General features: G+C 39.2%; 1 protein-coding gene across 1 annotated transcript; it reads right to left on the bottom strand.

Moving 5' to 3' along the window:
• Window positions 1-164: 164 nt before the first annotated feature.
• On the bottom strand, window positions 165-26606 carry tnfrsfa (tumor necrosis factor receptor superfamily, member a). Its single transcript, XM_042509163.1, has 10 exons — window positions 26350-26606; window positions 14098-14266; window positions 11319-11450; window positions 5561-5672; window positions 5217-5350; window positions 5017-5118; window positions 4881-4927; window positions 4453-4734; window positions 4290-4326; window positions 165-3092 (listed from the first exon to the last, which is right to left on the bottom strand). Exons 1-10 carry the CDS (start codon window positions 26380-26382, stop codon window positions 2791-2793), a joined length of 1350 nt encoding a protein of 449 aa, XP_042365097.1. The 5' UTR covers window positions 26383-26606; the 3' UTR covers window positions 165-2790.
• Window positions 26607-27155: the final 549 nt, after the last annotated feature.

A 27155-nucleotide genomic window follows, 5' to 3' on the forward strand; every position in this document is an offset into this window, starting at 1 on the left:
TCAAAGGTGATTCTGTTAAAACCAACATCGTAAAGTTTGAGGTGTTTGACCATTTTTCTTTGTGTTATGTTTCAAAAGTACATCCTTTTATTTAGTGTGATTTTAGTTATTTTGTGCAACCAAACAAAAAAAATCCAGGAATTCCAAACAACTCAAAGACGATCATCTGTACAAAACATTTATTTGAAATTGACATAAAAACAGCTCATATTTGCATAATTTATATCTGAAATCCATGACAAGCAAACAATAACTAAGGGGGAAATGGCTTAACGGCAACGTGGAACAGAATAATACACAAGTAAAAGGAAGTTAACTGAACAGCTTAGGACTTGCAATGAAATATGTAATAGTAAAAAAAAAAAAAAAAACAGAAATTATTTTTTTTAAAACTCACATGAAGTGCCGCAGAGTGAACAAAGCATGCATTGAAGCCTCATCGCGGCCATGCTACTTCAGCAAAGGCCAAGAGGAAGTCTGAGAGTTGAGAAATGCTTTAAAAAGAAGTTAAAAGGAGAATGTAAAGTGAAAAAGAAGGGGTGTATGGGATCCCTAGAAATTGATGCCGGCTGTATTTTCATTGTCTGTCAATAGATGGCAGTGCCAGCACTGTAGCATCACTCTTCAGCAATAATATATAACTCTGTAACTCTTTCCTTTATACATAAGAGACTGCAGAAAAATGGGCAAAATCGAGTTTCAAATGTCACAACGTCAACAGCCAGCTACTCTGAGCTGTGTGTCTGTTGTTCTTTATAACTTCAAACCTCACTATATTCATTTTTGATTTGTTAATAGAGCTGCATATATACAGACAGGAACACTTTGTGAGGCTTGTATGGACATTATTATGTACATGTGGCACAATGAGGGAAATAAATCTGAGCTTCTTTTTAAATCCAGAAAAGGTTTCCTTCATCTAGTCTGAGTCTAAACCGAGACAAAACAATCCAGATCTGCATCCCATGTCGCAGCTGACATGCACAGAAGGACTATTTATTTATTCGGTTTACTATAAGGGATGGACTCAACAGCTTAGTCCTCATTTTCTAACATTGGTGTCACCTCAACTCCAATATGAGGTGACATTTTCTGCATTCTGCAGCCTGAAAGCTTCCACACTCTGCTGACTGTGGTCTCTTGTGGAAAAAAATGGCACACGAAACATTGACACATCGACTGTGTGGACCAGAGTGCTACACTGTGCAGCAAGCAGGAACGGAGTTTAACTCAACACTACAAGCTTCAACCATACCTTGAAAATGTGTGATGTCAGTCATTTTTTGCCCTGAAGCGAAAATACGACACAAAAAGAAGTGCCTGCTTGTTTTTCCAGGGTCGCTTTTTTGGCAATGGTATAAATAATGAAAGTTAATTATTATTCATAACAATAAATATGTCAATAAATAAAAATGACCTTTGATGTTCCCCAAGCTACATGGAAACATTATGGAAACTAAACTCTTAACAGTTGTTCCGAAACAGCTTGTGAAATTTCTTCTATAATATAGTGTGTGTTACCACTAAACATATAAAAGAGTGGATGACAAAGGCTAAAAATATATCTCAAACGTGATTTGATTGTAGGGACGGGACGATACATGATTTTATCACAGATCGCGAAAAAAAACAAACTTCACAATGATTACATTTCCATAGTCCAACAATGAAGGAGATTCTGCAAAAACAAGCCACAAATGCACCAATCTCAAAAACTGCTAAAGATCTCAAAAATGTATTGGCATATTTCATATTGAAAGTCATTTGAAATATTTAAAAATCTGGCTTTTTAAGATGCATGTCGTATTTTTGAGGCAAATATCAGTTTCTTAACAAAATCTAAAGTGATTCCAGTATAGTTCATGCCATTTTAAGAGTGTTAAGCATAATTAGTTTGCATCTTGAATCGCAGTTACTTTGCTAAGATTAATCGTGATATGAAGTTTTCATATTATCCAAAGCCTACTTGATTGTACAAAATCAACCACATTTTTTAATCACTACGCTCTATGAACATAACGAAATCGTGATGGCTAAATCAATTTAGATCAAATGGAAATGAAGAGGTAAAATTATGATTAGTAAGGCTGCACACTGACCCTCACAACAAATATTTTCCTACTATTAATCAGGAAAATGTTCATGAAGTGTTACCTAATGGTTTCAAAGAAGCCTAAATCTACAAAACAACAAATATAGCATGACTGTCATTTTTTAAAATCCTACATGTGCCAGAGGTCAGTGCATCAGAGAGGCACAGTTTTAGTGACATAGCTAATGCCACTCCTACAAACCAGTGTATATCCTTGTCTCCAGGTAGTGTAGCATGATCTGGGCAGAGGACCAGATGAGTGACACGCACGAAGACTTGTAAGCTTTCAGTATTTGGACACGTTGCTTCATTAGACGAAAACGCGCAGCCGTTTCTGCCTGTGGAAGCCAACACTTTTGTGGTCATCTGCTCTCTTTTGGAAGACATTTTCATGATTGTCTTTGGTGTCAAAGTTGTTTAATTTGACCACAAAACTCTGTTCTTCATTTTCATTATTACGACTCCGCATTTGGCAAGTAGTCAACGTCTTCAGAGCTCGTATAAATACAGCTCGGCCTTCCCCTTTTTGTGTTTTTCTTTTTAAAACTACTGGCTTTTAAAAACATGGCTGGTCAGCCACAAAGAGGTAAGCCTGTTCGTGAGACACAATGTCCACCGACAGTGTCTGTGTGCTTTTAGTTTTTCTTGCAGTAAGTACTTTGTGTTTACTTCATTTGCAGACCCCGTGACTTCAGCTTTCAGGGCGTGTCTGCGTGCGTGTAGTAGCATCTCTGCAGCGCTGCAGAGGCGATGCTCTCAGCTGAGCGCCGCTGGTCCATACTTAGCAAAGCGTCCAACAGGTCGTTGATGTCGGCTTTTAGTCCCTGCCTCTGCATCCAGTTCTTCAGCAGTTCATACACTTTGTCGCTGGGGGGACCGTTCTCCGCAATCCGAATGTGGTTATCGCTGACTCCAATCAGTCTGAAGAACTTGTTATGGATCCGCACATCCAGGTACTCATCGAACAAATCAAAGCTCTTCATTAGTGATTTTTCTGATCCTGAAAAAGTAGAGATAGAAATAAAATGTAGATTTTCAGAAACAAAATGGCACAATGTTAGCTAACACAGGCACTCTGGATTAAATATCTAGTCATTTCACCTGTTTGTATTGAACCCCTAATGTTCAAAAAGGTTTTTTCAAAATTTTGTGAAAGAAATTGAACTTGTTCCTTCAAGATACACTGTAAAATCTGACAAGTTGATCTTACTTTGAAAAATCCAGGACACCCGCTGTCTTGAAAAAGTAAATTAAAACTATTACTCTTAAGCTATGTTCACATTATATGCAACTGTTAAGTTTACTAAACATTTTGCTGTATTTACTTAGTGTTGTGAAGTTTTTGCTTTTTAAAAATGTGAAATGGCCTTGTTAACTTTCTATAAATATAAAGTATACATGAATGTATAATAATAGTTATATTTGCTTACCTTTTTTAAGGCAATCGGTTTCCTAATTTAAAATCTACTTGTCAGATTTTACAGTGTATTAAGTTTTGCACACAAGACAATAACTTGTTCTCAAAAGATAATAACTTTAGTGCACAACATAACTTTTTTCACTAAAAATAATAACTTGTTCCCTTAAAATAATTACTTTTCACATAACTTGTTCCAAGAAGATAACTTTTGGACAAAAGATGATGAATTGTTCCCTTAAGATACTAACCGGTTCTCACAAGATAATTAACTTGTGCGCACCAAATAAAAAATATCAGCTTTTTGTGCGCTCTTACAATGCACCTATAATAGATTCTTGACACCTCCTTCCAACAAACTTAGATGCGTTCAAAAAACTCACTCAGAAATTATTGCTAGAACACAATATGTACATTGTTCCTATACAGAAACAATCAGGACGTTTATGTACATTTCCTTCAGGGGATTCATACATGAAAATGTAGTAGAGGATCAAACAAATCTGTTAAGCAATGTTTAATTTAGCATCAGAACAGCAAACAGGAAAAAAAGAAGGCATGTTCCCCCCGAAGGCTCAGATACGGCCTGACTGTCATGAGATTATTAATCTATCAAGCAGATAATGTGAGATCTTGAGGAGTTCCTGTTTAGTTGACTTCCCGAGGAATGACATTAACTGCAAACAAAGCTCTGCTTTCTGTGTACCGCTGCTTTTTAGCCCCTATCACGTAAAAAATGGCCCGTTGAGGTTACCCCCCCCCCCACTGCAGGAATCTTACCTTGTAGTGGAACCAATCGATGTTGCAGAGGATCATCCTACAACATAGAATACAAATATAAAAAATGGTGGCACAGGTGATTCAAATTTGAAAATTAAATATCAGAATTAAAACATGAGTTGGAGTTTTGCTCTGATGCTTTTTTAACTTTATTCGTCCTCACCATGTCTGCAGGGGGCAGTCTGATGGCGGTGGGGCTCTGGTGTGGGGTGTTACCAGAGGAAGCCGCCGTGGGCAGGGCTGACAGGCTCGTTTGAGACGAACTCGTGGTATTGGGCAAACTGTCTCCAAGTCCTCTGTCTTCATCTTCGAGGGGAGAGGAGGCCTTGGTCATCCCAGATTGTGTCTCCTGCAGGAGGGGCCGTGACTCCGGGCGGGGCTCTTCCCCTTCTAGACCGGCGTTCTGATTATTTTGTCTCTCCTCTGCTGTGGCCCCACTCTCGTCCTGACCAGAGGGAAAGTGGATGGGAAACGGTGAAATAATGTATCACAAATTATCTACATTAATTGTGACTGCTAACACAATAGAATTACAAATAAAAAAAGCCTCTAAAATGTACACAACGTGAGGAATCACACACAATAACTTACAATAGGAATCTTCACAATTTCACTGGAATCACAGTGGCTCTTTGAACCTGTTTAAGAACAGGCAAACAGTGTTAAAAATACATAATTACTGAGAAATAACAGCATTACAACAGTACAGTACACAATGTCAACTCACATGGTATTTCACATGAACGCTGCTTGATTACAAACCACCACACGGCCAGTGCAATAAGAATGACGATAACGAGGACGGCCAGGAAAATGCATATAGGACCAACTGGAAAAATCAGAAATACATCAGTCAATATGTAAAATTCAGTTTGAAATAACAATATTAAACAGAACGCTTTGCATGCAACAGTGAAGTGAAGTTACCAATGTCTGCTGGGGAGTTAGGGGTGGGAGTAGGGACGGCTTGGAAGGTTTCAGTCGGGGACGGATCCCGTTTTCGACACTCTGTGTTAGAAAAGGGGGTGCACTTCTTCACCTCCTCCTCCCCTGATTTACACCTGTAATTTTGGAGAATATTGTCAAGTAATAGTAAAGATAATGACAAGTAAGATAAATTAAATGAATTAGTTGTTAAAGATGGAAACTCAACAATACACTGGGTCATAAAGAGTTAATTATCCTGGGAATTATATTCATATTGGGCAATATTGATGCGGTTCAAGAGTAGAACTGAATACTATTACAGGAAAAAAGTACATGACACTTACTTGGCACAACGCTTGCAGACTTCGCAGGCCTGATCGGGGACGCAGAAGGTACCTGGTCTGCACTGACACCTGGTGTCTGTAGTCGTCGTGCAGGCTGCAGTTTCAATCTCATCTGTGGGTAATAAAGTTGTAGGAAAGATGAACACTAAAGTCCCTATGAAATGAAAAATACATTTTTACAGTTTTAATCCTATGTCCCTGTGTTAACTGATCATTTATCTCTTGTTACCAAATACCAAATCTATATTGCAAAAAAATCAGTAGCAGAGCCTTTTTACATCCAAATGCCTGTCTGTGCACTTTCTGTAAAACCTGGTAAACAGTTTCAAATGTCTGATGACTCATCCTGCATTCAGGAGTGTTTACAAAAGTTCATCCAATCAAATGAGACTTTGCTAGCTAGTCACACTGGTCATATAAAACTGCACTTCACCATCTGTGGGTTGTAAGCTAGCTAACGGAGCAATATAGAGTGATAGTAAAACACGCGTTTTAGGGGTCGATTATTTGGCCGATATCTGTATCAGTATTTTACTTTAATAATTGCTGCATGTGTCAGCATGGGAGGGACTTTTACTTTGTAAAACCTCAGGGAGCTTTTTCTTTTTTTCTTCATGTTTTATTTAAATTTTCACTTGACTTTATTAAAAAAAGTTGTTGGGAACTTGCTTTATCAAATAAACACTTGCTTAAGGCATTTAAACAAAGTGTTGGAGTTTGTTATATTCCAAATTTTTTTCATTTCTATTGTAAAAGCACATTGGTTCCAAATATTGGTTATCAGTCTTATTAACGACTAATAATCAGTATCGGCCTCGAATAAACAATATTGATCGACCCCAAGTGCGTTTGGATATCTGTTAGCAAACCTTTGTTTTCATTTCCAAAACACTGTAGCGAAGGTCCGATTAATTCATCTCACCTCGTCTTCCTCCCGATAAAACGGCAAGGGATGGGTGTATGGAGAACACCATCAGCTCGGCAGCGGACTACGCTGTAACTCCGTATGCTGAATTCTGACCCTGCCCACTTTTTTGTGGTCCAATCAAATGTAAAGGATTTGATGAAATTCCTCTTGTAAACATACACCGCTAAAATCTTTAGTTTCGCTGGGAAACATGTCACAGATCACAAGCTTCAGACGCTTTTAATTTCTTTTTACAAGGACTTTGAACACGTGACCAATCCACTCTGATGTTCATTAAATAACATAAAACTTTGTGAAGCATAAACACAGTTATATAAGTAGACTCATAATAAACCTGTAACCATTGACATGCGTTTAATGAGAGAGAACATGGTGGACGCCGCGGCTAATTTATGGGTTGTCAGCAATTATGTAGTAATTTTTTAAAAAAGTTAGATAACTGATGATGATGTCTCGCTCTCTTTGATAAAACCCTAACAGGATAACAAGGGATGGAAAATCTGGCATGGATCATTTAATAAATTGAGACCCATAAAGACAGTAGTCCTGGCCTTTTAGATACAAATCAAAATTAATAACAAAACAGCGGTCCACCTCCAAAGGGTGACCTTTGACTGAAATTTGAAGTCCATGCTGCCAATTAAGGAAAAAGTACAGTGTTGGTTTGGTTGCAAAATGTGAGCACATTCTTCTATCTTAATAATCTTCCACACTAATTTTCCTACAGCTTCATTCAGGCATCGTGTTCATTTTGTAGCAAGTTATGAAGTTTATTTTTAGAACTCTGAAGAACTCTGCAAAGTAGTTTTTCAGATATTCACTACTAGCACAACTTTACGACCCGAACCACCTAAATGACGACACACATTAGTCAACTTTTCCACAGGTGAGAATAAGAACTTTGCCCGGGACACAAAGTCAACAATCAGTCATCTGCTCGCAAAAACACTTTGTCACCTTCATCAGGAAATTGAAAGGGTGAGTGTTGATGAGCTGAGAAAAAGTGTGATTTTTATTGGGGAAAATTCTGTCCATACATTTATTACAGCACGCTTTACACTATATATTTACACATCTATATATACACACACACACACACACTGTATATGCTTCTGTGCATGTACATTCAGAACAATGGAAACTAGTCAAATTCCTTGAATGTGTACGTACACATACTTGAACAATATAGGTGATTCTGATTCTGACATGTGACAGCGAGTATTAAATGGAGTTTATTGCACTAAAACAGCTGGAAGACTTGAAGTAAAATGAGTGTAAAGACTCCAGAGTTAGTCTTCTCTAAATCTACTTTTGAATTCTTTGTGTCTGCCCTGTTATTAGAGTAATCATCACAATGACCTAAATGTGGCCTGGAGATGTCGCAGCTGTGACTTATGCAAGACTATATAAGGTATGACTTGATGACTCACAGCAACAACTCGGATTGTATGGAGACAAACACACACACAAACCAGGGGCTTGTCACCAAGCACACTCGTGTTGTGTTTAAAAGTGTGCTTTATCTATTTTTTTTGCATTTGCAAATCTTTGCATCAGCACATTTGTTTTTTTACTTTGGAAAAAATATATTCAGCTCACATCTTTTTATATTTTTAAAAGTAGCAAAGCAAACAGGCTATTTATGTAACTGTCTCCCAGTGTTTGCTTTTGGCACATATACATTATAAGGAACTCCTCCTTGTCCCTGCCTCTTGTCAGTATTTTTGTTTTTGAGCAGGCTAGTGTCTGCACTCGCTGTGTACACAAACACACTCACAGAGACCACTACTGAGTTTACCAGAGCAGTTCCGAACTGCTTCTTCTGCCAAGTCACAGGGACAATGGGTTTGATTGTTATAATCTTCATGATATATAACAATCAAAGTTTAATGACAATTTTCCAATAGAAAACAATTTCCTCTTGGAGGCAGGGGTGTAGAAACTCTGGGACAATCTCATTTATTTACTGGCTGTTAACGCTGAGCTTCACAGCAAATCATCTCTCAGCGGTTGGAAAACACACACGTATTTGAAGAAAACATCTGATTAACAGTGAAAGTATGTCATAAAAAATGTTGAAAAAGTTCATGGTTTGAATTTTTTGAGTTTTTCCACAATGATGCTTTTGATTTTTAAAAAATGCTCCTTGTAAAATAAAATTCTAAGGAAGGCTACAAAGAGTTAAATAGTTGTTACACAAAGCTGACTTTGTTGGACTTTGAGCATGCTGGTTACATTGTTCAGTGACTTAATCTTCCTCATTTTTTATCACATTTGTTTGCCATTTAATCAAGCTGAAATCAAGTTGTGTTTTGAGCTGTTTTACACAGTGTTGACAACACATAGTTTTCTGCTTCCTTCAAGCTGTGCTACAGAAACACATTTTATGAAGATCGTGTGTCATGTTGGACACAGATCCTGTGTAGAGCCTGTTGTACAGAGCAAGTTGTACTGCAGCTCAGTGTGGTGACAAATAATGATTTTCAGTTTTATTACACAGTTATGCTCAGTGTAAAAAAAGAGAGTAACAAAGCTTCATACAGGATCTGAGTCAGAACAAAAACCACCATTATAGTAACAGAAACACTCAGAACAGGAAAACTGGCAACAAGTCAGTAATTAGCTACTAATCAAAAAGCTGGGGTTTTGAGGAATAAACCATTATTTCTTGATTATGTTGTTCTTGTTGAATTGGCAGGTGCTTTGTACAAGTCTGTGTGCTGAGGTTGGGGCACAAAATCAGCGTCTGTTTAGCCCAATCTGATTATGAATAGCCTTTTTCCTTGTACTATTAACTATTCCAAATAATTTAGGCACTTGCCTCATCTGAAAAGTTCCTCAAAGGTCCTATATTATGCTCATTTTCATGCTCAACTTATATTTGGGGTTTCTTGTAGAACATGTAGAACAAAAAAAACACTTTTTTCTCATACTGTCAGCCTGAATGTACCTCTTCATCCTCTGTCTTAAACAGATTTTTAGCGCCCGTGTCTTTAATCCCCACTAATCAAAAGAGCCCAGCCTGCTCTGATGGGTCAGCTTTCTACGGGTCTTCCTCATCTGCTCTACTGGTGTCTCCTTCATATAGTGTATTTGTGACATCACAGTTTCACAGAAACTGACGGCTCGTTAAAAGGCAATGTTTCTGAATATGGACCTTGTGCATTTCTGTGTAGCTTGAGCACTTTGATAATTTCACAGTATTTACATGGCACCTTTACCTGTTTTATAATATAAAAACACATGGAAATGTGAATTTTTAAATAGTGGATTGTTAAATAATTAATACCATGTTCTGAATGAAAACAAAGATTGCTCTCACAAGTGAAATATGCTCCACATTACTCATTATAAGCCTTAGCTTTAGAGAGACACGTAAAACCCTGGCTTTAAGTTGGAGAAAGAAAAGCTCTGCGTGGCATCATAATTGATTTATCCAACCAACTGTAACCTTGTCAATTTGAGATATTTCCCACCAGGAGGTTTTTGAGTGCAGACAGCAGCGCAGTTCATTTCAAGTGCAACTAGTCCATAGCAAGGCGACTTTTAATATTTGATTCACATTTTCTCTGCGGTGGTCCATATTAATTATTACATGCTTGTAAATAAATTAAAACTAGAGCAAAGCACACAAAGTTGTGTCTTTAAACAGCACTGAATGAGCACAAAACACATCCCATGTAACTGTAGTCTCTTTTCTGTAGCCCCAGCCTTTCATTGGACACAAAGACACCCAGTGTGGGAGACAATGAGACACGGCCACACCCAGTTCAGCCAGGTAGGGTCAGACACACAAGCAAATCTCTTGAGACAGGTAACATGCTCACATTCAGCCCACGAAACAAAACAACAAAGACACGCCCTGCTACTCTGTGTAACATCATAAGATCACATTTTCATGAGTGGATCTGAAAGGCGTGGGCACAGACAAAAAGGTATTCACTTTCCCAAACAATATATCTTTGACACACTGGAGACTCAGCTTTGGAGTTAAAGGGCAAGTCAGTTATGTGTTATTTAATTTTTCTTTTTTTAACCCTTTAAAAAACACCTGGGATTTATTTTTAGAGTTCAGATTTTAAAAAAAAGGCAATTTCCTGGTTCAACCTGATGTGACATACTTACTGTGGTTGTCAATAAACATAATTATAGGGCAGTGGTTACTTTAAAATGCTTTTTTTTTTTTTTTTTACAGTCACCTTTATTTAACAATTAGTCAACTAATTAATTGATAAATTGCAGGACATTTGTTGTCATAATTGACAACCTTTTTAATGATAGATTAATTTAAGAGTCTTTTTTGGTACAAAAATGCCTCTAAATGAGGACTTGACAGTATCTTTGGCTTTGAGAACTTTTGATTCTGTTTTTTTTTTTTGCTGGAAATTTTTGGGTTAAAAATTAAAAAAATTGAATAAAAAAAATTGTTTCACTGACAACTAAGCAATTCTGATAATAAATGTTGCATTAAAAGGGTTAAGTCGTTGGGAAAAGGTCTATTTCTTTTGGTTTGTTTGTTTCCCTTTTTTGGTATTCTGTCTGTTGTATTTACACGTTGTAACTTTGTTAGTTGAAAATTGTTCAAAAATAAAAACTAAAAAAAAAAGTTGCGAAAACGTGTCACCAAAAGGACCTCATTGTAAATCTACCCTTAGTAAATACTAAATGCTAAATAATAAGCTAAATGGGCAAAAACAACACATTTAATATGTTGTAACAAAAAAAAAAAAAACTAACAACCTGGCAATACATATCATTGATTCTTCCCACTGACTCAAGAAAAATGATGATATTATAAAACACACTTGGGGGTGCAGACAATCTGGTTACCTGATCGGCAGTGTGTACAGGGCAAACAGCGGTTCATCCCGTTGGAGTGCTCTGTGTAGGTCTGTCCATGCTCACAGGGAAGACAGGTCCCAAAATCTTGGTCTCTTTCACAGCCGTTCTTCACAAAGGTTCCTGCAAAACAATCAACAACACACACCATAAACATACACAGAATACAGGCAATTAAATCTTCTTTAATGTCATGTATTTCCTGTTGACATAGGATGCTGGGACAGGACATTCCACAGGGGTCACAGTGTGTTATGTGCTTCTGGACTGTAAACGAATGGGTTATCGGCGAAGAGGAGAAGGGCAGTTTGATTCAATAAAAGTGCAAAGGGTGGGACTTGAAGTTTTTCTTGACTTGTGCGTGATTCAATGCTTTAAACGAGATGACAGGTTTCCTGGTGGTTAATGTGCGTATTTCATGGGGACTAGAGGGAGGACAAGAACCGATTCACTGAACTACACAGTGATTTGACTTTTTCCACTGTTCGATTGACATGCTCAGAATTTATACTCCGTTCACACACGCCATGAATAGCACCACTTCAGAGAGACAGAGAGTGAGGGACATCTCCTGTCCCCCATCTTCTCTGCAGTATGTCTTGTACGTTTTGCTGGTAGGCCATCATGACTGCCCGACAGCTACACTGCTTTCAGATGCCACTGTCGTGGTTCATCTTCTTGCTGTGAGTGACACGGCACTTTTTACATCTTGCAATTTGACGCTGACCACTTGATCAGGAATAAATGTTAAACTTTAATCGCAGTTATATTTTTCTAAGCAAGGTCTACCTTCAGTCCTCCAACTGTCCCGACATGTATTTTTTATTACCCCTGATTGTTTTTATTCAGTCCCTGGGAGGCCAAATGCCCATTAGTTGCAGCCCAGGACACAGTAAAGAATGGGAAAAATGCAAACTGAGGGCAAAGGCATATTTGGCTGAACTCACCGAGTATTCAGTAAACAGAGTGTTTGTATTGTGGTTGTTTCAGCGGTAATACAGTTTGTTTAAGCTCAAGTGGAGTGTGGGTAAAACTGATCTTCAATGTGCATTCAGGCAAAGCAAGTATCTGAGTGATAATATGAAATCTTATGCTGACAAAAAGAAGCAAACAGCTAACATTTCATACCGTTAAGTGGTCACAGAGGTTTTTAAGTATGTGGTAACAACTGACCAACTGGCAAGAAAGCAAGAAAACAGAATCAAAATAATGGGAAATACATAAAACCCAAGAGACTAAAATATTTTTCTGCAGGCCACAACCAAGCAGTGACGCTCTGTTTTTCACTAACTTTAACCTTTTGTCTCCGTCTGTTTGCACACTGCAGATTTTGTAAAAGCCTCATTTCTGTGGTCAATGTCAATGGATATTTCAGATATAACAAATCGAGTTATTTGCAAAAATTATTGCTGAACCGAGAAGGTCTGAAGGTCTCCTCAGTCAAACTGACATTAACAGCAGGATGAAAGTCACCTTAGAGGAATACTTGAATTGAAATCAAATGAAATCAACCAGTTAGTCATGCCATGCATGCTACCTTGAATTCACCTTTTTCTCGCATGCTTTCAAACATATTGAATTATGAAATGATTGCGGACCATGTTTACCAACAGCCAAACTATATTAAAAAATAAAACTCTCACACACCTCTTGCAGTATAATCCAAGTCTCATTTTTTCAGTCTTACGCTGAGTGCTTCCCAAACTTGCATTTTTGCTAAGAAACCTTAGCATTGGAGTTTGGCTTTTAAAAGAGCATAGATGAGTTTGACTTCGTTCAGTTATAAATAGTAAGGTTTGAGCGAAAATGCATGTGTTTGGGAAGTTCTAAGCATACGATACACAAATGAGATGATTATACTTCACAAGTTAAGGTAGAGCTTGTAAATTGATGTAAAGTTTTGCTGTAGTTTAACAGAGTACCCAGTCGATTAATATGCTTGCAGTTTTCCATGGAGGCATGTGAGAAAAACAAAGTTTTCTTCACAAATTCAAGGTAACACAGCATGACTAATTGCTTTACAAATGTTCAGTTTGTGGATAAAGTATTCCTTTAAGGTATAAATTACTTAGACTTCTACTTGTCATTTCCTTTGATGGAGAAGCATGTGTTTTGGAGATAATCTATGACTTGATGAAGTTAAAATGAAAGCGACTTAACCAAAACCAGAGTTGTTCAAATGAAATTATGTTTCAGAATTCAGAAGGGGGAACAAAATAATTCAATCAACTAGCAACCACATGCTGTAATTGCATCTTGGCTAAAAATGTTCGGAGCTAAAAGAAAAAAAAAGTCTTACCAAATTCTTTGCATAATTAATAAATACAGTTTGTACTTTTAGCTACTTGGGACGTAAAAATAACCTCTATTAAGTCTTTTTTGCTCATTTCCCTTCACACTGTGCTGTACTTTGATTTGCTGAGCTGGAGCAGTTTGTCTCCTGTTTCTGGCCATCATGCATTCTTTCCAGACCAGGCAGAGAAAATTTGCAAAACTCATTTGGACACATTCATTGGGACACGGTTCAGGTTATGGGTTTGACATTTGACTCAAGTTTTTTTTTTTTTTTCACCCAAAATGCTATTCTAAAATCTTGTCTCTAGCTTTGACTGAGTTCTTGTGATATTAGACGACAATGATGAATCGGGAAAAAATATAATTTGTGGATCAGAGAGGGAGTTTTGGATTGGACTGAACATTCCTTAAAAGTTTGAATGTAGCAGGAGCTATAATCGCTACTGTATATTTTACTTAATGTGATTTTCCTTACCAGCCTGGCAGTTGAGGCAGCAGAGTCCCTGGTGGAGGTACTGCTTGTTTTCGACACATGTTCTGTGTCGTCGCAGGGTGAGGTTTTTGTATTCGTCGCTGGACCACTGAGATGCTGGAGGTTCTGCTGCGTGACAAACCAGCCCGATGAGGAGCGTTGCCACAAAAACCTGAATCATCAAAGTAAGGGAGATAGAAAAGGGAAAAAAAAGATTGAAGTTATGCACTACTTTTGTGTATCGACTCACCCACTTAAATGCATTACACGAACAGTAAATAGGAGAGTCTATCTTCATAGGAAACCTTGTGTGAGCAATCTACGACTTAATCTGAACCATCTGATCTGAACATCTGCCGTGGGAAAGCAATTAAGGGAGCCATCCAGCTGGTCAGATCTAGAGGCAAAACAACCCTGTGTGTGTAGAGTACAGCGCTATACAATAACTACCCGCTGCGCAACAGGCAACCAAACTTAATTCTCCGTAATCTGGTTTTCTTGTAGGAAGAGGTTTTAAAAGCAGGGACTCTGTTTCCTCTACTGTGGGTGTAACAGAAAAGGTTTTGATAAGGTATCTCGGCTAACACAGCACCGTGCCCCATATCAAATGTGATTCCAGAAATCTATTCATGTGTTAGATAATAACAGGCTTGTATAGGTGGGGTACTGAGAAGAATACAGCCGAACACTTTAGTGTGGCCCCCAGGCGCTGGTGTTTATTCACACGCTTTTCACCATGTCAATGTGAGAAGGCCCCATTCATTGGCAAACAACACACTTTAGTGCCTCTACTTCAAATGACCCACATTCTTAAACCCCGGCTCTTTGAATGCCACGACATGTGACACTGCCATGAAGCGCCTCAAACGCAACGCGACACCTCCTGGGTAAATGAGAGGCCTAGATTTGGAGGTTTTGTCTCTCCTGTGCGCAACCAGCCCCCCCCCTCAAGTCCACCTCCACCTCTGCTAGACTGGGAGAGAAAGGAACAGGTTAGGGTGGAGAGGGCCGGGTTGAGAGGGAGAAAGAAGAGGAGGAGGGTCGATTCAAAGTGAGAAACTGTAGACAGCGAGGTGAAGATGGGATGTCCAGCAGGGAATAGGTTGTCTAAAAAAGACAGTGTGGGAGAATGAGAGGAATAAAGACTGAGAATAGATAAACAGAGGTAGAAAAAGAGGGACAGGCTGGAGCTGAGACTGACTCCTGACGCTAGACTTGGCTCTCTGGAGGGCCGCCATGCCTTGTTGTTCAAAAGAACTTTCCCCTCTCTCTCTCTCTCTGCCTTTTCCCTTCTTCCTCTCCCTCTGCTCACGTCAGACTTTCCAAAGACGCTGAGAGGCAGACGTGGAGGGGCAGACGGCCGGCAGAGCAGTCACAATCACACCATTTAGATCTATCCAAACATTCTGGGAGGAGGGGGGGGCAGAAGAGAGAAGGAAAGGGGAGGGAGATAAAATGAGAGAGAGAGGGAGGGGGGCTAACAGCTTGCATGACACAGGGTTAGTCTTTAGACTTGAATACACCATGTGTATGACTGCAGGGCGGGGGGATGTAGAGAGACATGGACTTGGGGGAAAGTAGAAGGCCGTGTGAAAAGGCAAGAGAGAAAAATCTGCGTATAAGCACATGTGCACGACAACACAGTGGAAAGAAAAGATGGGAAAAAAGACAACTGGGAAAGAATGAGCTGTGCTGAAGGTAATCCTACACTTCTACAAAGCACAAGCAAGAATGTGAAATTGCGCTGAAAGTCCAAAAATGTATTTATCCAGCCGTATGAAGCTAATAAATCACTGTGGCCAATCTAAAGTTTAAACTCAGGTGTCTCTTGGACAGTGAAGTAGACAGCATAGAGGTGACATCATTTCCAGTCTTTGTTCATTCCAGGGCCTGGGACTCCCAGGTGCAGCCACCCTCAGTTTCTAAACTGTTATGCTCAGCAGTTGAAGGTTTGCTACACAGAAGATTCAATTGCATTTTATAAGAGAAGTAGGGCTGCAACTATCATTTATTTTCATAGTCTATTAATCTAGTGATTCATTTATCGCTGAATTGTTTGGTCTACAAAGAAAAGTGACATGTACCAATTTTCCAGAGCCTTCTTCCAGAGGTAAGACCTACAAGTCACTCCTCTCTCCAACCAATACTCCATTACCCCAAAGATATTCAGTTTGCAATCATATAAAACAGTAAAAAGCAGCAAATCCTGCAACCAGGTAGTATTTGGCTTTTTGGATTCAATTAAGTATCAGTCAATTGAGGATTAATTTTCGTTTAAGCAGCTAATCAATAAGTTAAAGCACCTTTTCCATTCCACAAAAAACCCACTAACACCTGCTAACATCCGGCTTTTGTATATAATGGAAAAGGTTACAATCCACATTCATAACCTTGTCAAATCGGCTCCAATTGGCAGTGCACATGCAGCATCCAGGTGAATGTACTAATTTTAGCCTCTCAATCAGCCTGATGCAATGACAGTCTACCACAAAATACCGTCCGTCTCTGTCCATGCAGCATGCTTGGTTCCAAATTAGTCTGCACCGAGTATGGAGGAGAAACTGAGTAAGACAGTAACCATCATAACATTTTCACTGGCCTCCATGCTGCTTTGACTGCTGCAAAGCCTTTAACATGGCTCTAGTCTGCTGGGAATGGAAAAAGGAGTCTTAAAGGGAAAGTGTGGGGTTTCTGAAGAGGGGCTGAATGAGATACTTATGTATATTCAGTATATTGCATACAGTAGCTGGTGGTCTGTGCGCTTCCAGTTTGCAGAAACAGACGGAGCATGTACCCCACAGCTCAGCATTACCATGTTGTATAGAGGGGTTGGAATCAAAATGTATTTTAGCCAGTATAAAAATGTCTACCTAAAAAATACAATATCAGTCTAAGTGAACGCTGTATTGAGAATGTTTTCAATGTGAAGTTTCATTTCAGTTGGATCACATAACAGCTGCTAACAGCAGTTTCTGACCAGCAGCGAATGAAATAAGTAGTGCCAAAGGAAAAGGCTGTTTGACAGTGAGGTTAAGTGGTGAAAATACTATAAATGTATCATCCACTTAGACTGATATTGGTTGTTCTGTGTAGGCCTTTTTTAAAAGTGGCTAAAATATGTTTTGATATCAGCCCCTGTGTGGTAAGAGCCCCATCAGATTCTTCAAACCAGGACTGCGCTGGCCGCCAGTTACTGTGTGTACTACACTGACTATACACTAAGTATCTAATACAGCCCCACTTAAAAAATCCCAAACCATCCCTTTAAGGCGTAATTTTGACAGCATTTCCTTTTTTAGAAAAAAAAAACCAACAAAAAACCTGCATACACATTTTGGTGGAAAAGGGGTATAACTGTTTCAGCTCAAGAGAGATGAAAAACAGCAGCTGTTAAGATCAGAGAGTTATTGCTATTATGCTGCATGTTCAAGGTGGGAATGTCGTACTGTTATTCCAACTCACTGTTCTGTATGAGAAGAAGAATTGCAGAGTGGATGGCCCGCTTTAAGCCAGCAGCGGATGTAGTAACCATGCCAAATTGACGCCTTTGGAAAAACGTTTTGACGACGTGTTATGTGTGCAGCCTACCACCACGAGATTTTAACAAGCAAGCAACAGTTAGCAGCTAACTCAAAGACAAAGAACAGCAGCTGACACTGTCTGCAAATAGGCGAGACAAGGAAGTCCAGGAGCTCCTTACTCTCCGAGGATGAGAGCAACCACCATAGAACAGGGACAGGACAAAATTGTTACTGCCATGTTATGCAGTTATTATAGTTTAGAAAGAGCAGCCAGTTGCATATACTGTATGTCACACTTTGATATCAGACTGCCAGCATGCTATCTGATCTCACACTGGGGCAACATTTTGCTGCATTGTTTGGTTCTGTATAAAAAAAAGCAAAGACGCTGTCATGAAAAGTCTTTGTTGCTGCTCTGTAGCTGGATCTCTGTGCAAAAGGGGCTTATGATATGAAACAGAGAAAAGCAGCAAATCCTCACATTAGGCTCCTACAGCAGATATTTAGATGTCCAAATCTGATAGACAATCGGAATAGCTGACGATTCATTTTTTGTTGAGCAACCAATCAGTTAATAAACAGATTGTTTCAGCTCTAGAGAGACAAAGGAAAAAAAGCATAATGTACTACTGACACTGAGAATGCTTTAAGAAGGGATTGTTTTTATACGATGTCAAGAGTCATCATCCCTTCTCTGTGTGCTAATGTGAGAATCAAAAACAATCTCTGTCCAGCCATTTCATTTTGTAATAAACCCAGTTGCGCAAGTCTGAGGGAATCCCACTGTGTAGTATTTCTCGAACACAGCTTGCTTGCAGACAAGGAAAACGCCATCAACATGTGTCCACACTAATGCCCTAAGTCTGCTAAACTACACTGGCATAAATGTACCGTATACAAAAACACTACAGGCAACCGCTATGTGGCTTCGCTTTACCTCTAGAAACAAGCGAGGAGGAAGACTGGGGTGACCATAACCTCAGTGTCGAAAGCCCTCCAAACCCACAATCCTTGGAAACTCTCCAACCTCCAGCTGAAGTGGTTGAGTCCACTTCACAGTCCTCTCTATGCTCTGTACAATGAGTGGGCTTGGCTGCAGATTATTTGGTCCAACAGTATCCTATTGTCATGCTTTCAGTCTGTATGTATGGCGAGTTAGTACTGTGCTTGTGTGGATGTAATTAAACCAATAAAAGTTACAATAAAATAATGAGGGTGCCTCTGTTTATCTGACAACAGTAGCTCCCCTCCACTTCCCCTGAACACCCTGGGTTCTTCCAAATTGCCTTGGCACAAACTCCACACATGCCATGTACACTGAGAATGCATTTGTGAGTAAATGACAGGACATCCTTTCAGCTGACCTGGGTTATCAATGGGCCATTTAGAGGGCTATGATCACTCTATATCCCTGAGGGAATTACAGTGGAAAAAAAAAATGGACAGAAATGCAATGAACTCTTACACACACACACACACACACAACACACAACACACAATATACAACATACACACTGAAATAAAGCAAGGAGAGAGGGGGTTTATTTCATATTGGACAGATGATTTCAATCATAGCCATCTGATAAGGGACAACATGCTGTAGCTCATTATACTCCTGTATGTCGAATGAGACCTGACTCTCTATATCATGCTTTTCTTATTAGCCAATTCCTTTCTTTAATCAATTGCAGGACATTTGTGAAGTTTACAAGCTTGTACATCCATACAGACATCAGACATGAGAGAGAGGAAAAGAGCTCTTGAGAAGCTTAGACTTAAAATCACTGTGCATGTTACTCGCTGATAATGTTAGATTAGAAATACAATTTTAGGTTTACTCACACAGGATTAAAAAGGATTTTTTTTCTTATTTACTCATGCAGTCCATTAAAAAAAACAATTAAAATGTGTAGTTTATTCAGCCCATTCAATCCAGATATTTAGGAAAACCTAAACTGAAAATAAGTTAATTGCTTCATCAGATAATAGAGTGCAAACAGCTGAAGGGTCAGCAACCAAGTAAACTGACTGATTATCAACTATGATTTCTTTATTTCCATATCACCACTGATTATATTGAAGGACTTAAGCACGTGTCGGGCTGGAGGGTGGAACAATAATGTTTCTGCCACAGCTGTTAGTTTGTAATGCATCATACATGGCTTAAATATGAAACGTTTACTTCATTTCAAGACATGTGTCTTCCTCTGAGCTTACCACAGCTCAGTCTTTATAAAACACCATGGCCTCCCTCAACCACAGGAAAGAGAAACATCCACTGCATCTCATAACAGAGGAGGTGACATGATCTACATGACAGCTGCACTGTTAAGAACAACCGATGTCAGAGTTTGAACACTGTGCCATCATATCCTGCGTGATCACCCTGTCCTTTCTGTTAAAAAGCACAAATGGTGGATGTGTTACACGATAAGTCTAATTTCTATCAAAGTAAAGCTGCACTCACTTAAGAGGGTGGAACTGGAGAATGTGTAGAACATTTGCTGGAAAAATGATTGCAACCATTCAACAATTACTTTTCTCTATTAACCCTTTGAAACTTGAGCACATTGGCTTGGTTGCTTTCAAAAACATGAGAGAGGGCAATGAGCAACAAAAAATTACCCAAAAATGAGAGGAAAAATAAGAAAGAAGAAAGAAGAAGAAGAAATTTACCTGAAAATTAGTTTAAGACAGGAAAAAAAGAAAAAGGGCAGTTTCACCTCATTTCTGTCAAAAAATGGGTAGAAGGCATTAAGTAAAGTAAGAAGAAATGACACAGAAATTAGCAAGAAATTAGTTTAAAAAGGAAAAAAAGAAAAGAAAGCAAAACAAAAATAGGAAATTACCAGGAAAAGGTTTCAAGTTACAAGAAAATTGCCTGAAATTTAACTACAAAAAAAAACACACAAAACAATACAAATATTAAACATTTATTAATTATGATTATTAATATTATAATCATTATCAATGTTGTTTTCCTGACATTTTCCCTTTTTTTGTATAATTAAGTTCTGATAATTTCCCCTTTCTCCTTTTTGAAACTAATTTTCAGGTTACTTTCTTATCACCTTCCCCCAATTTCTTGCAATTTGTGGGAAATCAAACCAATTTGCTTAAGTTTCAAAGGCTTACATGCATGTGACAGGCATCTGAACGCAGCACAAGAAAACTAATGTGGTTTCAAAAGGATTAAAGTTAAATATCTGCTTTCTGCTTGATTTGATGCAGCAATTTTGTTGTTGTTTTAATCACCATTCCTTACTCATAACTGCCCAGTTTTCTAATTAAATTATTAAGACATTATTTATACTGTCACGTTGTATTCAAATGGCTCTTTGCCCCAAAGGAACTCAACAGAGAAAGTGAAATTCGAGATAAGGTTAACATCAAAATACCAAACAGAACATGAAAACTGTGCAAAGGATGTCTTCTATAATATCATTAATGAAATAGCGATGTTTCACTAATGTTCAATTTTAGTTTGGCATTGTTTTTTTTAACCTTATCTTATGTTAACAACACTGTCCTGTGTTTTCTGAAACCATTTGTGTAATGTACAATTCAGATCCCTCGAGGCTGACCTTGGCAGGACAGTGAAAGCTGTCTGCTTCATAGATAAAGCTTGGCATTCCCTGGGGGGGGGGGGGGGGGTGACCGTGAACGACTTTTCCTTGAGTGATGAATTACACTGGCATCCTGTCTTCAATGATGAAGACATGTACAGCTCAGCTTATGTCAAGAGTAAGGAGTCTGACACTTGCTACGGCGCTGTAAATAAATTCAAAGTTCAGCCAAGCTTGGAAACATTCATCATTATTAAGTGGAATGATATAAAATGAAGAGAATGACTCCCATGTCAATTTGTAACAGTTAGGCAAGTGTGAAAACCACATTGTTGAGCCACAAAAACGGCACACACACACACACACATACAATACACAAGCACACATACAGTGTATGTGTGGGAGCGTGTGAAAAGCGACGGCCCCCTCCTCTCAGGGAGCACAGGAAGCTCGAGACAATACAGAGGCTTCATGCAGGGTTCAGCTCCAAACTGTTCCCTCCTCAGCAGCCTGCCTCAGAGCAGGCCCAGCACCCGATTGGACCCACAACATATCCGCTAGGCTGGATATTTATAACTCGGGGAAGCTGCAGCTCCACGACATAAATTCTTGAGTTTCCTCAGGAGGTATGCTTCACTGATTAGACGATTGTGACAGTGTGTCACAAGCAGGTTAGGTGACATTCAACCTCATATCGGAGGAAAAAAAAAACCCAGAAAGAACAACAACAATCTGTGATGACGACAGTTTTAATGAATTTCCTGGCAGTCAATGTGCAACCACAAGGTGGTGAAAATGACTGACGCTGACGTTGACGTTGAGGCTGACCACTTAAAATGGGCTTATTGTTTTGATGACTGAAAGAGAGAGGGCTGCTTAAAGTTTGAAGGGTTCAAAAGTTGGAAGCAGGTGCAGTGTGACACATTTTCCATTTTGTTTGTGTTGTGAGGTTAAGTTGGTCTCCAGTGTGGTTTCTAAGGATTGGCTGCTGATCTCACACATGTTCACAACATCACTGTGACTCATACAGTTTGTTATTCAGGGACATTGAATTTGAACGTCAATTCACAAATTGAATTTAGAGATTTGTGTGCAGTAGAGCTATTAACTAAGCCATTTCAAATTCTGATTAGGCCCTTCACAGAGCAGCTGAGCGGCGACTCATAAGACAACCCCAGGAGGGTGAGAATGAAAAGAGCAAGAAAGGATGACTAATAGATTAAAGAATGTGCAGGAATCCATCACCTCGCTCTAGAGACAATCACATTAGCTCCATTAAAGCTCTTCTTAGTGTTAAAAGGAAAAAGAGTCCGTGAAGCGCTGGCAGTTTATAGCCTTCTCTATAAACACATCACAGCAAAAATGTAGAATATGTGGCTGCTGTAGCGGGTCAACAAGGATTTAAGTGACCATCAATAGTTGGAATTTACGTTGGATTTATGTCTCTGTAAACAGAAGTCCATTCTCTAGACAAAGGATGAGTTTGTTCTAAGACTCTAAACTTTTGTTGTAATCTGCTCATTCATCCAGGAGAGCAGGAAGTTAGAGGATGAAGCACTGACACAAAGCTAAAACCACTCAGGTTTTTTTAATTACATCATGTATCTGAAATACTAAGAAATGCCTACTATATCCTGACTACAGTGTAGGGCTGAAATGAGTACTTGTCAGCTGCAAAGATAAGCAGCAGATCTATCACTTTTGTTGTGTGGCTTATTGCAGATAAATAGCATTTACATCACTGTGTCCCATATAAAAAAAAGAAAAATTTGAATGAAGAAAATTATTATCTTACTTTTATATTTCTTATATAAATGTATGTTGTTTTTTTTACAAAGCTAAAAAAAGTGATTCTCTATGTGCTAAATCAATACTGATGTCAAAATAAAGTAGCTACTCATGGCCGTCACTCATTGTTTGGTCTGCAACTCATCACAGAAAAAAATCACAGAAAAACATGCAGCAAATTGCTTGTTTGGTTGAATCAACAGCTAAAGAAAAGCAGCACATTGTTGTATGTTGACTAATCGATTACTGACTAGTCCCACATTTACTGTTGTATCGCATACCTGCATATTTAAAGTAATTTCCATCTAATTCATGGTTTTCTCTTGATCAAATGCAGCATGGATAGAATCATTTAGAATAAGTACTACATTCTACACACCATTCAATACTATTAAATGTCCAAAAACATTTAAAAATGTTAATCACAATTTCTCACAGCCCAAGGTGATGTCTGTCTGTCTGTTCTCCAACAAACTGCCCCAAACCCAGAGATTCTAAGTTTATAATTAAAAATAGATAAAAGCAGCAAATCTTCATACCGGATAAGCTGCGACCAGAGAATATCTGGCATTTTAACTTGCAAAATTATGACTTATCCAATTTGAAGAGAATTGATTTATTGTTTCAGCTCAACTGAAATGCACACATTTGCTTGAGTAGCATTTGGGAATACAATCATAACAGGTCTGTAATAGTGATTTCGAACTACTTTAGGAGTTTCTCTTTTTCAAATATAGCACCATGAATGTGTTCAAATATGTATCACACATTCATAAAGTACACCTCTTTATACTTCACACACAGATGACAAACTATGCTCTCCAGTGAACATAACACTTGCATCCTAAAATATTATATAACAGGTAGAATGAAAACAGAAAAGTTTAAAAAGGATAAAAGAAGCGAATAATAAAAAAAAAAAAAAAAACGCCCTTCGGCAAATGGTGACTATTCTTATTACAATGAGCTTAAAGAGAATAGTGAACCTCTAACTTGTGATTTGAGCCATCAGATGATTTCTGTACACATGTGAGAGCTCTGTCTGAGAGTATTGCACCTCAAAGTAGTTCTCACTTTGTCTGTGATCATGGAAGTTGCTATTTGGGTCTTAAAAAAACAAACACATCAGACTGAAGCTAGCGAGGTGATGTTCATGTGTTTCTCTGGTGATGTTCGACACACAGGAAATTCTTCTCTCTTATCTCCAAGCTGGACCATTCATGTGTGAGCTCTGACTTGCCTCTGCTGGTATGCATTATGCCAGTGGGACACACCTGAGCAGGTGGCACTCCCTGCATGAGTCAGCAGGTCTTTGATATCTGGAGAGTGATTCACATTAACAATGTCGACATCAACAGCAGCAACAGTCTCCTTCAGAATAAATCAACCCGCCAGCAATAAAAAGTCACTAAATGTCCACTCTGGAGAATAAACACCTTACTGGAAGCTGTGGCAGGCAAACATAAAAGGGCACACACATCCACCTGGTATCTGACAGTGAGCTGGTTGCACCACATTGCATCATTCAGTGTCCATGTAACCTCTCTAGGCCCAGTTATAACTGTTCACATGGTCACCAAGCAAAGCAGCAGTTACAGTATTACTGAGTGGCCAATTTGTTGACCACTGCTCAGTCCCCAGTGACACAGTTTGGCCTCCACTTGTCCCAGATGTCAGTCCTGCCCTTGTCTGTGTTGTCCACAGAGACATGGAAGGATATTTCCTGTGTGAACCAACACCCAGACGCCACAGTAAGCAACCAGCGATAAAAATCTAGTGTACATTTGCATGGGCATGACAATTCTCAGAAGTAAATTGATGCCACTAATATCAGCATATCTGTGTATTCTAGACAGGAAGTTTACTGGACGGCCAGGCACGTACACTCGGAGCAATTTCAAGGGGTGTGGGGGGCGGAGGGGGATTAGGGAGGGAGGAATGGGGATGGTGGAGGGGAGGGGGTGAAGTTTCCCCATAGTCCCTTAGCAACAAGGCCTGCTGGCGAGGCCTCCAGTATGTACTGTGGTTTACAGAAGAGATAAACATTGACTTTGCCACCCGGAGAAGTAAATCTGATTTCGGTAATGGAATACTGCATGACTTAAAACACAGATCAGACAAATGCAGAAAACAAACATTAAAGCTCCAGGCGCACCAGCAGATGTTACATTTACAGTGAGCAAAGCTACAGTAGGCATCTGCGATGAAATGCCACAACATTGCAGTTTAATGACTAAACATGGTTGCCCTTATCAACCACAAAAAGAAGCTGAGCCGTAATTTGCTGTCATTAGGAGCACTGATTCATTTCCCATTTCCTATTTCGCACTGTAATGCAACCCTAAGTGTTTGAAGGAGACCCACATAAAATTCACATATTTTTGCATGAATCCAAGTAATGAATTGGCTATACTTGAAGGCCTTACAGTGAGCACGCAGTAGTGTCAGGCTTTGGTGCTGCACAGATGGAAAAAACAACAGCCGAGGAATGAAAAGACGTCTCTGTGAGAGTCTGAGTGGAATAAACTTGACTGGAAAAACTGTTGAGAGAACTCTGTGGCTTTAATTGACTAACTGGCAAGGTGAATTCTTGGCTTTTCTAGGGTCAAACTGATTAGAGCTTTAGACATGTTACTGAAACCCCGTGCCTCTCCACACACACTTCTTCACACACTTGTGACTGAAGACTTGCTTGTGCAAAAGTGCACTCACACAGGCTGCCATGGCTGCAGTGCACTTATTAATAGAGCCTATAAGAGCCAGCTACATCCGCTGTGACAAGAGCCATCATATGCTGGATGTCTGAATAATATGACCACATGATGTCCAACACAGATGGTGGCTGTAATGTTGAGGCGGGGAGGGGGGGGCTGAGTGATACTGCACATGTATAATATTGAGCACAGAAAGCTTCCAGATGAGTACATGTCTACAGAAATAAACTTTAATCAACAACAAACACAATGTTGCTTCCTGTGTATGTGAGCTCGTGCGGGACAATGAACGGGCTTGTTTCATCTTCTCCAACAAGTTCACAGGCCCGGCAGTGATTTCTGCCCCCATGTTAAAACCACAACTTCCAAAAGAAGTCAAACTTTGTCTGGTTTAAGCTTCAACTTTATGAGACAGTCCGCAATTCATTTAATAAAACCTCCGCTGATGTCCTCGCGACATTTAGAATCATCACGTTATATTTGTAGCTCAATAATGCAGCTGTCCCATCGCGAGCGCGTCCAACACAAGAAGCTATCCGAAGTTAAGCACACATTTTAACCACACTTAGCACATAATTAAACATAGCATGAACGCTTCCTGGTCCAAGAAAGTTTTAATTACTGATAAAAGTCAGTATTCAGAAGGTTAATGTAGTTTTTACTCACAGAAAGTTTGCCGACAACTGGATCGAAGTTCATCTTGGGAACTTCGAGATGAGAGGAAATCCCGGCGACTGCGCGGTACAAACCAACCAGTTTAAAAGTCTCTAAAAAACAAAACTACAGTGAAAAAAAGATCACAGCCGCACAAATCCAGCTTTAAAACTATCCGTCGCCCGGTTTCTTTCATTGGTTTACTCGCCACTGACAGAAGTTTTCGGCGTTTTTCTGGGAGCAGAGACAGACACGGTCTGAGCACCGCTTTGGACTATTTTTTTTCACCCTGGAGCAGCGTGTGACGTCAGACTGTCCCGCAGCCAATCACAGCGTCTCACCTAGAATATTAAGTAGATGTTCAACAGAGGTGGAAAAAATACTTAGGTCTTTAACTCAATCAAAAGTAGCAACTGCACAGTGTAGAAATACTCACGTAAAAGTCCTGCATTCACAATTGTACTTAAGTTAAAGTACAAAAGTATTGACATTAAAATGTAATGAAAGAATCAAAAGCAAAAGCACTGATGATGCAGAAGAACATAGGCGTATTATTAAGATATCGGGGGCTTAGCATATGGAAAGGGAAAAGACCACGTTTGAAACTTGCAACTTTGCAGCATGACAAATCACAGGGAGGACTAGCCCTACCAAATTTTAAGGTGTACTTTTGGTCCTATGTTCTACGTCCCCTCTCTGTTTGGTTTGATTCTAGCTCCTCTGTCTTGTGGAGACCAATTAAGGAAAATCTCTCACGGCCTCACAGATTGCACAGATCACTGGTTTATTCTAACATATCATTGAAAAAAGCCAAATTA

The sequence above is a fragment of the Plectropomus leopardus genome, chromosome 20 (assembly GCF_008729295.1).
Source record: "Plectropomus leopardus isolate mb chromosome 20, YSFRI_Pleo_2.0, whole genome shotgun sequence".
In the NCBI taxonomy this organism is placed as follows: domain Eukaryota; kingdom Metazoa; phylum Chordata; class Actinopteri; order Perciformes; family Serranidae; genus Plectropomus; species Plectropomus leopardus.